At 44.0% G+C, this 14,137-nt stretch overlaps 2 protein-coding genes across 2 annotated transcripts in view; one reads left to right on the forward strand and one right to left on the reverse strand.

The window, feature by feature from the left end:
• The window catches only part of SLA (Src like adaptor), a 33,118-nt gene extending 25,940 nt beyond the window's left edge, over nt 1-7,178 (forward strand). The window contains exons 7-8 of the mRNA XM_084848763.1: nt 1,580-1,712; nt 4,378-7,178. Of these exons, the coding sequence (XP_084704889.1) occupies nt 1,580-1,712; nt 4,378-4,582 (338 nt within the window). The 3' untranslated portion in view covers nt 4,583-7,178. The remainder of the gene's footprint in view (nt 1-1,579; nt 1,713-4,377) is intronic.
• Nucleotides 1-14,137, reverse strand: part of TG (thyroglobulin) — a 224,933-nt gene that overhangs the window by 92,301 nt on the left and 118,495 nt on the right. The window contains exon 41 of the mRNA XM_084851439.1: nt 6,531-6,730. Within this exon, the coding sequence (XP_084707565.1) occupies nt 6,531-6,730 (200 nt within the window). The remainder of the gene's footprint in view (nt 1-6,530; nt 6,731-14,137) is intronic.

Genomic DNA, 14,137 nt, shown 5'->3' on the forward strand with positions numbered 1-14,137 from the left:
TGTGAAAAAGTGGAAGACACATGGTGATAAACAGCTAATTTTATAGCCAGTTTTAACCTGTTTTGCAGAGCTGCCTTTTTCCATCCACACCCTAACTAACAAAACCCACCACATAAGTGGATGTTTTAGAATGAAGGAAGCTGAAACAAAATTAATTACCAATTAAACTTCGGAAATTGTCTGGAGCTTTTCAAAAATGTGAATTGGGTGATATTCTAATTGCTGGTGCACTGAAGAAAAAAATATCAATGGGAAAAGGAACAATATTTGTTTCCCCCTTTTCTTAATGCTTTGGTAGCTGCAAGAACTCCAGAGAATTTTTGTTGTTGTTAATCTTCTGCAGAGCTGCTGACATTTGATTAAAACTTCAAAGTGTTTTAGAGCTAACTGTTCAGCACTAAAATGCATTGAAGTGTCTACCGCAATTATCTCTCGCGATGGGCAAATCAGTCTTTTCTAGTCTGTGTCACTTTTGCATTCACCCAAACTCTGTCCTGTACTTTTTCCAAATTAATCTACCATTTAAAAAAATTCGCACAAAAATCATATAGATTTTAAATATATATTTAAAGATTGGACGCGACGGTCTTCTAGGACCCTTCCAACCCTACTATTCTATGATTCTCTCAAAATATGTATTTCTAAAATGTATTTCCTATCATTTTCATTTTTAAAAGTATTTTTGATCCTTCTTTTAAAATCTGAGAACTGCAACAGATTATTCAGGAAGTGTCAGTGGTTAACTAAGTTCCAGTCTGCACATTTATTGTGAGAGGTGCAGATCAGGCCAATTTGTACAAGAATTCACAAAGATCAAATTCCTCAAGCCCTGCTATTTAACTGTGAATAACTATGAAGAAAGAGAGCCTTTCCTTTACTCCACTTCTGTTGGAAGCAGAAGTGGTCTTCATCAATCTCAGCTGCCTTCACACTACATGAGAACTTAAGAGCTGTGTTGGGTCAAGTCAAAGGCCTACCTAGTCCAGCATTCTGTTCCCACAGTGTCTAACCAGATATCTGTGGGAAGCCCACAACAGGACATGAATGCTATAGCACCCTCCTGCTCATGTTCCCCAGCAACTGGTATACAGAGGCATACTGCCTCTGATATTGGAAGTAGTATACATCCACCCTGACTAGTAGCCATGGATAACTTTATCCTCCAGGAATTTGTCTAATTCCCTTTTAAAGTCCCTCCAAGTTGGTAGCCATCACTACATCTTGTGGTAGTGAGCTCCATGGTTTAACTATGTGCTGTGTGGTGTCTTTCCTTTCGTCTGTCCTGAATCTTTCACCATTCAGCACCACTGCATGACCCCATTGGTTCTAGTATTATGAGAGGGGGAGAAAAACTTGCATTATTGTCCTTGGTTTTGGATAGCTTTACTACCAGTTACCAAGTGTAAGGCTGGCCAATTTGTTTTTGGTGTTTATTATGTAGTTGTATTGTTATGTTTTTATTGTAACCTGTCAAGGGTGTTATTGAATTGAAGGGTAGTATAGAAATTTGACAAACAAATTGGAAAGGCAAGACACAGTTCTGGGTTAAAATGCATTTTGTGTCCATTCCTTCCTCCAGAGGTAGCCGACGGCCTCTGCTGCATACTCACAACCCCCTGCCTCACCCAACACACTATCAACAATGAAGGAAGGAACCCTGAGCCCCCTGTGGTGATGCGCAACAAAACCTTCACATGGAAAGATAAGCAGAGGTACCATTTGCTTCAAACAGCTTATGCTCATGAACAGTTATTTCAGTCCAGAAGAGATCTGAGATTCTGCCACCACAGAACTCCAATTCTGCAACTGGAATAAATTACTCAATTGGACAAAGATAAGCTGGCTTAATTCTCATGCCTGACACAGTGAGTTGGATCCAGGTTTATTCTAATGCTTAGAGTAGACCCATTGAAATCAATGAGACTTAAGCTAGTCATGACAAAGTTGTCCCATGGATTTCAGTGCATCTACTCTACATATGACGAAGTCTGGATCCAACCCAATATGTGCAATTGTGGAATTTGGTTGTGGACTTCAAATTTAGACTTTAATTTTCTTCTGAGGTCAGGTCATAGAAGGGGAAAAAAGATTTCAAGCATTAAATAAAAAAAAGAGAAGTGGGAAACAGACCTATAAAGGGAGGGAAACAGGTTGAGGGAGTCAGACAATTGCTGATGATTGTGCCATATCCACGACTGCTCTTAGATATCTTTGTGCATTTAACACAGTGATCTGAAAGGGATTTGTAAAAAACATTCAGCAGGGTGCCTTATAACCCCACCTACAATTGGGAAACCTGTTAAGGCAGGGTACCTGAACTCAGAGAGCTTTGTGGGAGTATTCAATTGAACACACTTACAAACCCCTTTCAGATTCCTTAAAAGAACCATGTTGGAGGTGGGACTTGCATGTCTGTCCATATCCCTTTCACAGTTTAGCCCTCACCTGTTGCAGGTGAATGCCTGCATAGCGCTTAAATGTTACAATAATTTAACAATCCCTTAGCACACTCTAAATCCTATCCAGTTCTAACAGAGGCCTGGTTCATATCCTAGCTGCCACCTTATTAGTCAAATTGTGTGGATGCCCAAAGGCAAAGTTGGTTGTTTTTACACAGGGCTGCTCACAAGATTTAGGTCAACCATAGCCATGCTAGAGAAACCACCTCACTTTGAGAGACAGAGTGTGTGTTTATGCACACGTGTATGTTCCACAGACATGGTTACAGTAAGCATGACCACAATGGAAACCCTACATGCAAACACCTAACTAGATGACTGGGCACACATAGAATTTTGTTTCCAGAAAGCAACCATGCCATTAGGATAAGATATGAACTGCATTAGAAAGAAGAATCAACCATTCCCCTTCAGTGAGGATCTCTTTTGGAAATTTTTATTCCTGACACTGTAAGAGCCCAAAGGAAAAGACGAGTGTGTGAGGTAGCCACTTCTGCTTTGCTACTGTTTGGGCTTCTTATGTGGTTGCTTACAAGCAGGTGTGGGTCATTTACTTTTAGCATTAACTCTTAATATCTAGATATAGGATATTTAGGGAGTCAGGTATGCTGGTTGAACACATCTGACATCCATCGTGGTGGCTATGCCAATCCTTCTGGGTCCAAATATCAGAATGGGGGTTCTTAACCTGGTCAATATATGTGGCACAATCCAAAATGGCCCTGTCATCCCAAGAATGTTGCACAAAACCCCATTTGTATGACTCCCTTATAGTAGTGTTTCCACACTTCTGGTTTAGCATTATATTAAACTGCTAAGCAACTAAGGGTGCAATCCTATGGACGCGAGACCGTGGCTATATGGCCATAGGATTGGGCAGTTTCTGGGAACTGACCTTGGAGCCCACCCTCCGAAGTTGGTTCCCAGTGAACCACCTCCCCACCCCCTCCCTAGTCACCTGGTAGGTGGCGAGGATCGTCCCCGTGCTCTGTGCATGTAAGAGCACCACAGAGCGGGACAAAAGGGGGCGATCCTGGGGGCAAGGCAGGGTGTGCAGAAGTGCCCCTATGACACTTCCTATGTGTCATCCAGCTTCCCCACCCCACGCTCCAATGTCCTGCAGCTAGACAGCCAAAATAGGCCATCTAGCCCCAAATGCAGGGTGGCTGGAGTACAGAGGAGATTATCTCCTCTGTGCTCCTCCCGCCATGCATTGGATAGGCAGTCGCCTCCAAGTTCGGAGGCAACCACCTTTCCCATAGGATTGCTCCCTAAGGGCACAGCCTTCTGCATGTTTAGACAGAAAATGGTCTTAAAACTTCCAGCATCCCTTCAGCTAGCCATGCTGGCTGGGGCATAGCAGGAATTGTAGGACACTTTATCTGTCTAAACATGCAGAGGATTGGGCCCTAAGCAATTGAGGTAGCTGGCTGGATGTAACTAGGGATGGGGAGGGAGGGAATTCATTCACTTTGCAGTTTGATGCAAATTTACTTAATTTCACACTTTTGACATGAAACTCAATTATCTTTTGACATTTGCACTTCTCCGAATTTTGTGATGGAGTTCTCCAATTACAAAATGCATATAAAAATACACATATTGGGGAAAATAACATTCAAAATGCATCATATTAGGAAAACCGGTTGCAAGCAATGTGTATATTAGGAAAAATGCAAACAAAAATGCTTATGAATTTTCATTTGAACTTTAACAAAAAATCTCAGCGTTTGGGATGCACTGAACTTAAGACTGGATAAGTTCTCCAAGTTTGAGACAAATGCAACTTAAGACTGGAAAAATGAGAAATGGAGAGAAACCAAAATTGACAGATTCCTCTATTCATAGACGTAGCCTATTCTGTATCAACAGTTAAAACATTAAACAACCTCTCTCTCTCTCTCTCTCTCTTTTAAAGATCAAAGGAGAATGATGACGAAATTGAAGATATGCTTGGGATGGAGGAGTCTGGCCTCAGCTATGGGCTCCGGAACAGCCTCACCTCTTATCTTGCCCTAACTAGGGATGCTGAACCTTATGTGAGCAACATGAAGAAGGCCCAGTCTCTCATATACCGGAACAAGTACAGATCACAACCAACCTTTATGTATCATGAGGACTAAACCTGAGAAAACGGAGTACAGCCATGAAGGAACTGAGACACTCCGTGTTCAAATATTAGCTTTTTCTTTTTCTTTTTTTGAACTCTTGGAAAAATCACAGTCATTATATTCTGGTCAAGGAGAGGCCACATCCTCAGAGACAGAGCCTGGAGTCTAGGTTTGAAATTTAGAGCAAGAAGGTATATGTCACCAACTTATAAGGAACAGAAAAAATGTGCATGTGCCAGGCCCCTCAGATTTTTACAGCAACATTTCTGTGGACTACTATACAAATTAAAAATGGCTGTTCCCCCACATTACACCTGCTTTCATAGGCACAAGATGTATTTATTTATTTTAAAAAGAAATTCCCCAAATCATCCAACTATTCTACATCTTTCCCTCTAAGAGAGTACAGGGTAGTTGGGTGCCTATCAGCTTGGAAGCAAATGGAGCCACCCAAGAATAAGGCAGTGGTTTGGTTTCTAAATACCTAGGTTCACAGAAGCATATATGTTCGCAAATTAAAAGAAAAAGACATTTTAAAAAAACAGTGATGGAAAAACCCTGAGAGCTTCCAGAATCTACACACTATTGAGGCATAGTGATAAGAAAATACTAATCTCATTGTCTGAAAAGAATTCCAAACTCTCATTGAATGACAGATACAAGAGCTCCTGACCCAGGGCATGGGTCAGTATGCAATGGAAATACAGTGTACTACTGGGGAAATTATAGCATTACACCACCAGAAGTCATTTTAGGTTCCAGGACAGAGTTATGGAGCTGGAAGATTATAGAGTCTGAAGTCTTTGCCCTAAGAATGACTCTCCAGCATCAGACCTTCTTCTGTCCTTTCACCATAGGGAGCACAGACTGCCATCAGAAGTCAACATTAGTGGGCAAACATCACACAAAGGATCCTGCAGAGTCAACAACTTCAGGTAATTCAAGGCGCAGAGCTGTATGTTCGACAAAATCAAGCACTAGAGACCTTCCTGGACTTCAGACAGCAGGTGGAAGAATCACATTTTTAACACTCGCCACATAAAACATTCAATTTAAGTAGAAAACACAGGAAGTTAGCTGGCTTAGAATGTTTCTCTCTATGTAGAGAAGGTTTTTTTTTTTTTAAAGAGTTGCGCATTCCACCTGCAGTCTAAAGTGATGCAGTCCAGATTCTGCTGTGAATGTACATCTGCTTAAATTAGATCCAGATTAGGTTCTACCTGCTATCAGTGCCAAAACTAGCATATTTTAATTTGTACACTGATAACTAGATCTCATCTTCAACCGCACACATTCCCCAAATATGTATATAAACTTATTTATATGGGCGATACCCTTGTAAATTGTATTACAGTGTATGAAACTTTGGTGAAGCTGAAAAAATGGATAAAAGTGTTACAAATCAAAACAGAGCAATAAAACATTATAAAACAAACAGAAGCCAGTAGCTAAAGACTACCTTATCCTTCACTTACATTTGAACAAGAACAAACGTATACCCTATATATGCCTGCCTGAGGATTGAGATCTGTTGGAGGGGCCCTCCTCTGTGTCCCACCAGTGCGAGACATACACTGTCGTGGGATGTGAGAGAGGGCCTTCTCTGCTGTGGCACCCCAGTTGTGGAATGCCCTCCCCTTGGAGGTCTGACTGGCGCAGACATTGGTTTCATTTAGGCACCAAGTAAAAACATGGCTCTTTACCAAAGCCTTTGAGGGCTAAATGCATTCCCTAAAGTAGCATGCTGCTTTAACTGTTTTATTGTTTTAGATTTTAAATTGGTATTAGCTTGCTTCATGATTTAATATGTTTTAGCTGTTTAAATTATTTATTGTTTTATACTGTCTAAATTGATTTTGTCTGTACACTGCCCTGAGATCCTAATGATATAGGGCGGGATACAAATGTTATAAATAAAAAACAAACAAAAAACTTACCGTCTGGAGGAAACAACACTCACCATCAGCAATGCCCTCTTGAAGAGAGCTGAATCCAGAGTTCCTGCAAGTAGGTGGATGCTAGTAATGTCTGCTCCGCTGCGGTCAGCTGCAATTGAAATCTGACTGGGGTCTCCTCCAAAACTTGCAACGTTTTTCTGTGTCCATTTCAGAACTGCTTCCTGGTCCAAAAGGCCCCAATTTCCACTTGCCACACTGGAACCTACCAAAAAATAGTGAACAGAATGGATGTTATGCGGGTACTTACAAGTGATCAAAGCAATTCTGAATATACAGACTTGTTTCGCATGTCATGGCAGCATAGTTACAGGGACATACAGAGTGCACGAGCCATTTCCAGGTTGAATAAACACCTTATGAATGCCTTGTTCGTAGGTTGTTAGCATGTTGTCCGAACTAGGGATGGGGGAGAATTTCTCCCCGAAACTTCAGGGGGGCAAGTGCCAACACATTCGGCCCCCCGAAATCAGCGGTGAAATTCTCCGCACCCCCCGCACCCCTCCGGGATGGGACTTACCTTTGACGAATGTCCCTCCCAGCGGCGGGTCCCGGCGGCGGTTCGGCGGGTTTTCGTTGGGGGCGGGGGCGGCAGCCGGTCATTCGACCGGCCGCCGCCGCCGCCGCCATTACAAGTGAAGTAAAAAAAAACAACCCCGTGATAGGCTACGTAACGATTAACGTAGCCTATCACGGCTAGATCTCCAAAGTCAGCTGGGATAGGCTACGTTAATCGTTATGTAGCCTATCAAGGGTGACTTTGAAAAAAAAAAAGCGCGTACACAAATGGCGGCACCCATGGGGCACCGCCATTTGCGTTCCTTATTTGGTCCCTGTAGTCTACGTAAATCTTTACGTAGAATACAGGGACCAAATAAGGAATGCAAATGGCGGCGCCCCATGGGCGCCGCCATTTGCATACATGCTTTTTTTTTTCTTCAAAGTCACCCGTGATAGGCTACGTAATGATTAACGTAGCCTATCACAGCTGACTTTGGAGATCTAGCCGTGATAGGCTGCATAAATCGTTACGTAGCCTATCACGGGGTTGTTGTTTTTTTTTTACTTTTGTAGTTCGCAGCCGGGGAGACGGGGCGCGTCTCCCTGGCCTGAATTTCGGGCAGGCGAGGCGGGGCGCCTCCCCCCCTGGCCTGAATTTCGGGGGGAGAAGCGAAGCGCCTCCCCCCCCACCGCAAAGCAAAGCTGCGAAAAGGTAAGTGACTTTTGTACATCCCTAGTCCGAACCCGAACTCTCTGGGTTGTTTATGGGCTAAACAACCCAGAGTTAACAAAAAGGGCCTGTCATAAGAACACAAGAAGAGCCACGCTAAGACCAAAGGCCTTTCTAGTCCAGCATTGTGTTCACACAGTGGCCAACCAGCTGCCTGTGAGAAGCCCCCAAGTAGGACATGAGTGCAATAGCACCCTCCCACCCATGTTCCCCAGTAACTGCTAGACATAAAGCCTCTAAAACTGGAGGTAATATACAGCCATCATGACTAGTAGCTATTGATTACCTTATCCTCATGAATCTGGCTAATCCCCTTTTAATGCCATCCAAGTTGGTGGCTATCACTGCATCTTATGGTAGACAATTCCACAGTTTAACCAAGCATGGTGTATATGTCCTGAATCTCCCACCAATCAGCTTGATGGGATGACCCACTGGGTTCTTCTAGTATTATGAGAGAGGGAGAAAAATGTCTCCCTTTCCATTTTCTCCAAACTATGCATAATTTTGTACACCTCTATCGTGCTTCCCCTCATTCATTCTTTTTTCTAAGCTAAACAGTCCCAGACAACTTTACAATATTGTTTTTGAGGTGCAGTGACCAGGGCAGGTTCGTGTAGGAGTAGCCGATCTTTAAGTTCCCTGGTCCCAAGTCATACAGGGATTTAAGCAATGACAGAGAACTGACAGGCTGGGACTGGAGAAGAGGCAGCAAGCTGAGGGAAAGCAGGGTAGAAACTAAGGAGCAGAGAGAAGCATGCGGTGGAGAAAAGCCTCACACAAGCCCTAGCTAAGGGAGCTGATGAGGCATACAGACATAGCAGACCAGGCAGGTGGGGGTGCAGCAAGGAACTGTCTTGCAAATCTGGATTTGAAATAACCAGCCAAATTATGGGCTGCATGTCTCTAGCGACAATGACATACTTCTTGACATATTTTGCAACAGTCATCAGAACAGAAGCAGCAATGCATAATTATATCATCATGCAATAAAGAAGCATTTTTATTATAAGGGAACGAAATCCCCTGGAGTACTATACTATTATGCTGCTTTTAAACAGAGACACTAAAGCAGGCGTGCACATTTAGGCTTTTAACTCTATACTTAGGCACATTTAAAAGGGCTGGATTTTAACGCAGCTGCAGGAATAATATTGTACACATATATTCCATCCCTTTTAACCACTTCTCCTGCTACGTCAATTTTCTTCTGGCTCTCTTATACATGTGGCTTAATGGCCCCTTGGATGCTCATATATTTAATGCTGATTTTGTTCCAGAAGCTGGATATTAAATACCATATGATTCCAGACTGCCTAAATTGCAGGACACACACCTGCCTTTTGCCATGGGAAAAAATGAATGCCTTTCCACACACTATATAATTCTCCATTTCCACTGATGACGAAACTTGCCAGTATCAGTGCAAAAGATCACTGGTAAATTTATTTTATTTACCTAACTTCAGTCCTGACACCTCTCATAAGCTCCAACAGTCTGCATTTACCAAGGACAATGCTTTGTTTTCTGGTCCCTACCCCAGTAAAATACTTCCCCTATTTTGGAGGAGACGTTGGGGATCTTCAAAAATGCTGCTGATGTGTGCAAATGTGTGCAACACACCTTCTGAAACTTCAACCTCCTCTGCTAGTCTCTCGAACAGGGATGGAGAACATGTGGCCCTCCAGATGTTGTTGGACTGCAACCATTTGCGATGCTTGCTAGGGCTAATGGGAATTGCGATCCAACAATTTATTTATTTATAATATTTCTTGGACACCTTTCAGGGCAGAAGCCCTCCCAAGGCAGCATACAGCAATAAAATACATAAAAACAGTTAAAATATTAAAAGTGATAAAAACATAAAAACAATAAAAGCCAACAATAAAACCAGCAACAATGTTAACAGCAGTAACAGTAATAATAGTAGTCATATCAAGAGAAGGCCAAGGTAAACTAATATATTTTCAAGGCCTTCTTAAAAGTCTGCAATGATGGAGTATGGCAGACCTCCAATGGCAGCTTGTTCCAAAGGTGTGGGGCCACTGCAGAGAAGGCCCTCTCACGTGTGATCACCCACCTGACTGCTGTCATGGGTGGGCAAATGAGAAGGTCCTCTCTTTCTGATCTCAAAATGCAGGCAGGCTGATATGAGTGAAGGGGGTCCTTCAAGTAACTTGGTCTCAAACCATTTAAGGCTTTAAAGGTCAAAACCAGCACTTTGAACTGGACTCAGAAACACACCGGTAACCAGTGCAGCTGGTGCAGCATAGGCATTATGTGATTGAATAGGCTCTCCCCCACCAATACTCGGGCAGCCGCATTCTGCACAAGCTAGAATTACTGAACCATCTTCAAAGGCAGCCCCACGTATAGCACATTACAGTAGTCTTGAGGGCCACATATTCCCCTCTAGAAATTACATCTGTGTGTGTCAAGTCCTGACTTCCCACCACTGAGGCTCAGGTTTCAGTAAGACTTTTATTGTAGTAGTTCTAGTAACTGGCTTTGGGCCTTTACAGTCCCAATATAAATCAGGAGAGAACCGATTATGACATAGTTCCTCAGTCTCAGGGTTTCTGAACAACAAATCTAGATAGAATCAGGTTCAGAATACAGAATAGGTCCAAACAAATTTATAGTCCCAACAAGGAAACAAGACAAAGAAGCTTTTCAGGTTAGAAAGATGTTGTGTCCAGCAACCTCTACTGCCTGTGGCTTTTGTTTAAAAACTGGGTAGTGGCTATGAAAAATCACTGTCAGACATTCAATCCTGGCAAGGAAACTGAGCTCGCAAACACGTGCTACACCTCACTGGACACCCCTGTTCTGCTCTCTTGAGTTGATGCCGCAACTTGGGACACACCCCAGAAGCCCATCCCCTCCACAGTCACAGAATCATAGAATAGTAGGGTTGGAAGGGGTCTACAAGGCCATCGAGTCCAACCTCTGAGTCCTCCCCCTGCTGCCCCATCCCCATGGAAGACAATCCTGGTAAAGAAGCAAGGGCCTCCATCAAAGTCAGGTCTCCTAACTGTGGAAGAGAGACTGTGTCAATGCCCTGAGTCTCATCCCTCCTGGCTTGTGGGAGGCCTAGTAGAACTGAATTCTCAGTCATCTGGCTTCCCACAGCTGGGAAGCCAGATGACTCCACTGGCCTGACTCCACAGCATCCCCCTCTGATTCAGAATCCGTGTCACAAGCTATCACTCCCCCAAGACTGAGACAAGGCCTGACAGTGTCTATGTGGGCAGGGGGTGGGGGTGGGGTAAATACATAGCGTGCAGCTTATCCTCACCATTTTTTTTTTAACCTTGAAGCAAACACAAGGGGCCCTGATCTAGATGGGGACTGGCACAGACAGGTTAGGGAGGTTCAAACGATACCTCAGAGAGCACCTTTCCCCTTATCAACCTGCCCGGTCACTGAGGTCATCGGAGGGCCTGCTTCTGGTGAATCAGCATGGACCTATGGCCTGACTGGAGTCCACCTGGAGAAGGGCCTTCAGTGTGGAGGTCCCCTATCTATGGAACCCCCTGCCTCTGGAAGTCAGGCAAGCACCAAGACTGTGTTGTTTCTGGCACCTCCTGAAAACATCTTTATTTCAGGAAGGCTTCCTTGACTGACCAGCCACAGTTTTTTGTTTTTAAAAATAAAAAAATTAATACGTATTTTTATTATTTTATCTTCTTGTCTTTTTATCTTTTATTGTTCACCGCCACAGAATCTGTCTAGATGTGGAGCAGTATATAAATGTTGTGAATAAATAAATAAAATAAAGCTTCCTACCCAGCCGCTCCCCTCCCTAAATTCCCCTTCCCCTTTGCAAGGGCTTAAAAAAAGGGGAAGCTCCACTGGCACTATGGAAGGGTTGTAGCTCTGTGGCAGAGCTCATGCTTTGCATGCAGAAGGTCCCAGATTCAATCCCCACCATGTACAGGTAGGGCTGGGAAAGTCTCCTACCTATCTGAAACCCTGGAAAGCCACTGCCAGTCAACGTACAGTAGGCAATGCTGAGCTTGATGGACCAATGGCATGATTCGCCATATGGGATCCTAATCACCCCATAGCGGCTGCCAGTGGTCCAAGGGGGAGGTGAAGCCTGGCAGACTCCCACCTGCCTGGCCTTCCAGACCCCAGTCCAAGGATCACCATACTTACTGGACCCTGCATACCAAGCCACTGGGTGGTCCATGTACACCTGGTGGCTGCCCATTCCCTCAGCAAGCCGCCATTTTGTGTAAAAATGGTGGGTCATTTTTTCATAAATGTAATGTTATGTAAATGGCAGCTGTAAAGGGGCCATTTACACCACATTACAGGCATAAATGGTCCATGTGTATGCAACATTATATTTAAAAAAAAAACACCGAACCACAATTTTTATGCAAAATGGTGGCTTGCTGAGGGATGGGCAGCTGCCGGGTGCGCACCGAGCACCCACGAACCATGTGGCAGCTCATCCAGGGAGCCTAACAGGGTCATACAGCCGGTGGGGGTTCAGTGAGCGCCCAACAGCATGGACAGAGGTGAGTCCATCCATTTCTAGTTCTGAACAGGGCTGGCCCTACTGCTGAGGCAACTTGTCAGGACTTGGCCCAGTTTCTCAGCTGAAACTGTGGAAAAGGACTCTGAGGAGGAGGAACAGTGCAAAGGGCTGGGGAAGGGGCCAGAGATTCAGGGAGACAGAGACAGGGAAGATTCTGTGCAGACTAATCAGCTGGATCAAAGCCCAACCATAACCTCTCCCTCTGTGGGAAGACAGCAACTCATGGGTCGGGGAAGGAGGAGGTGGGAGCAACAGAGACAAGGAACAGACATCAGGTCAAGAGGGAGGCAGAGCTTCAGGAAGTAAGGCATTCTGCAAAGCTGGCCCCTTACAAGCAGTCTCTAGGGGAAGACCCTCCCTTGTGATAGGACTGGGAAAGCCTTTCAGGTTCTGTTCTGAAGGCCGGTGCCAGATTTGCAGCAACTGTTCCCCTAACCATAGAGCATCCCTCAAAGGGATCTTCAGGTAGTCTAAGTAGCATTGTGCCAGCTTAAACAGGGTAGTTAGCATTAGTTCGCCTTAGGATGCTGAGGTCTGTAACTTGAACCGCTGAGGGACTGATTGATTTGCATAATAAAGCTTATTGACTTTGAGATCAACTTCTTGGTTTGACTACCAACATGCTGGGAGGGCTCAACCGTTGACACAACTGCCTCAGATGGCACAACCTGGCGGGCAGGGAGTGATGTCAAGGTGCTGGAGCACAGAACTGTATGTGTGCCACAGTTATGTCCTCTGCCCTCTAAGCTACCCTGCTGTCCTAAGGTGCAGTAGAAACAACCAGGGTTGGAGGAGGATTCAACTGCTAGTCTGGTCAGCTTCTGTCCATGGAATTGGGGGGGGGGAACCATCTTCATTTCATTTATTATATTTCCATACCACCCCCCGCCCCCAGCCAAAACTCTCTGGGCAGTTCACAAAAATTCTTGTCCATCACTTCGGGCGCTGAAAAGTTTGGGGTCGGCCCTGGTTGTGAGTAGTGAACTGCCTTAACCAGCAATAGCACCACAAGCTGCAGGCAGAAAAATAGAATTTGACAAGCGGGGGGGGGGGGGGCTGTGCATTTAGCAGAAGAACACGGAGAAGAGAAATATTTCTATACAGAACTTCAGCAAATTGCAAGCCACAACTGGGTCAAAACATTTCAAGTTCTGTTCGTTCCCTGGGCTGTAAATGCTGCTCAGTTTTATTTAGGTTTTGTGTGGTACTTTTAAACTTTTAAAAGTTTTATATTGTGTCTTGTCATCTTGTATATTATGGTTTTATTTGTGAACTGCCCAGAGAGCCTCAGCTATTGGGCAGTATAAAAATGTAATAAATAAAATTTAAAAATTAATATATATGTTCCCAAGTAGCGTTACAGGACATTCTTATATACTACACTTATTTTTGGAGTGTCACTTGGTGGATTATGTTTATCAGAAGTGCTTGGAACTTGATATAAAAGGGGAATTCTCCATAAAGACTCAAAAGGGAAGAGAAAATAACCATACCCCATAATCTGAGTCAACTAAATTTACTACAGCCTTCCAGCTCATAACAGATTAGACCCTGGTGCACCACTGAGGTAGATTAATGCAACAGCAGTGAAGATTATGCAAGACATTGCACAAAGCTCATTGAAATAGGAAGGAACGAAATAGCCAGAAATAACTTTCTGTGGCCAGAGAACGGAGGAGCTGGAGAACAACATGGAGTTGTAACATTTCCTTCCCATCTAGACTCACACAACCCTGTCAAGTAAACTAAGTTTACACTTCAAAACTTTTGACCAGCAGCAAGCATGAAAAGGTATATTTATTAAGGCATCGTCACAACAAGAAAAGAACACA

The sequence above is a fragment of the Heloderma suspectum genome, chromosome 4 (genome assembly GCF_057233095.1).
Source record: "Heloderma suspectum isolate Gila_16-S chromosome 4, 16-S_ref, whole genome shotgun sequence".
Lineage (NCBI taxonomy): Eukaryota > Metazoa > Chordata > Lepidosauria > Squamata > Helodermatidae > Heloderma > Heloderma suspectum.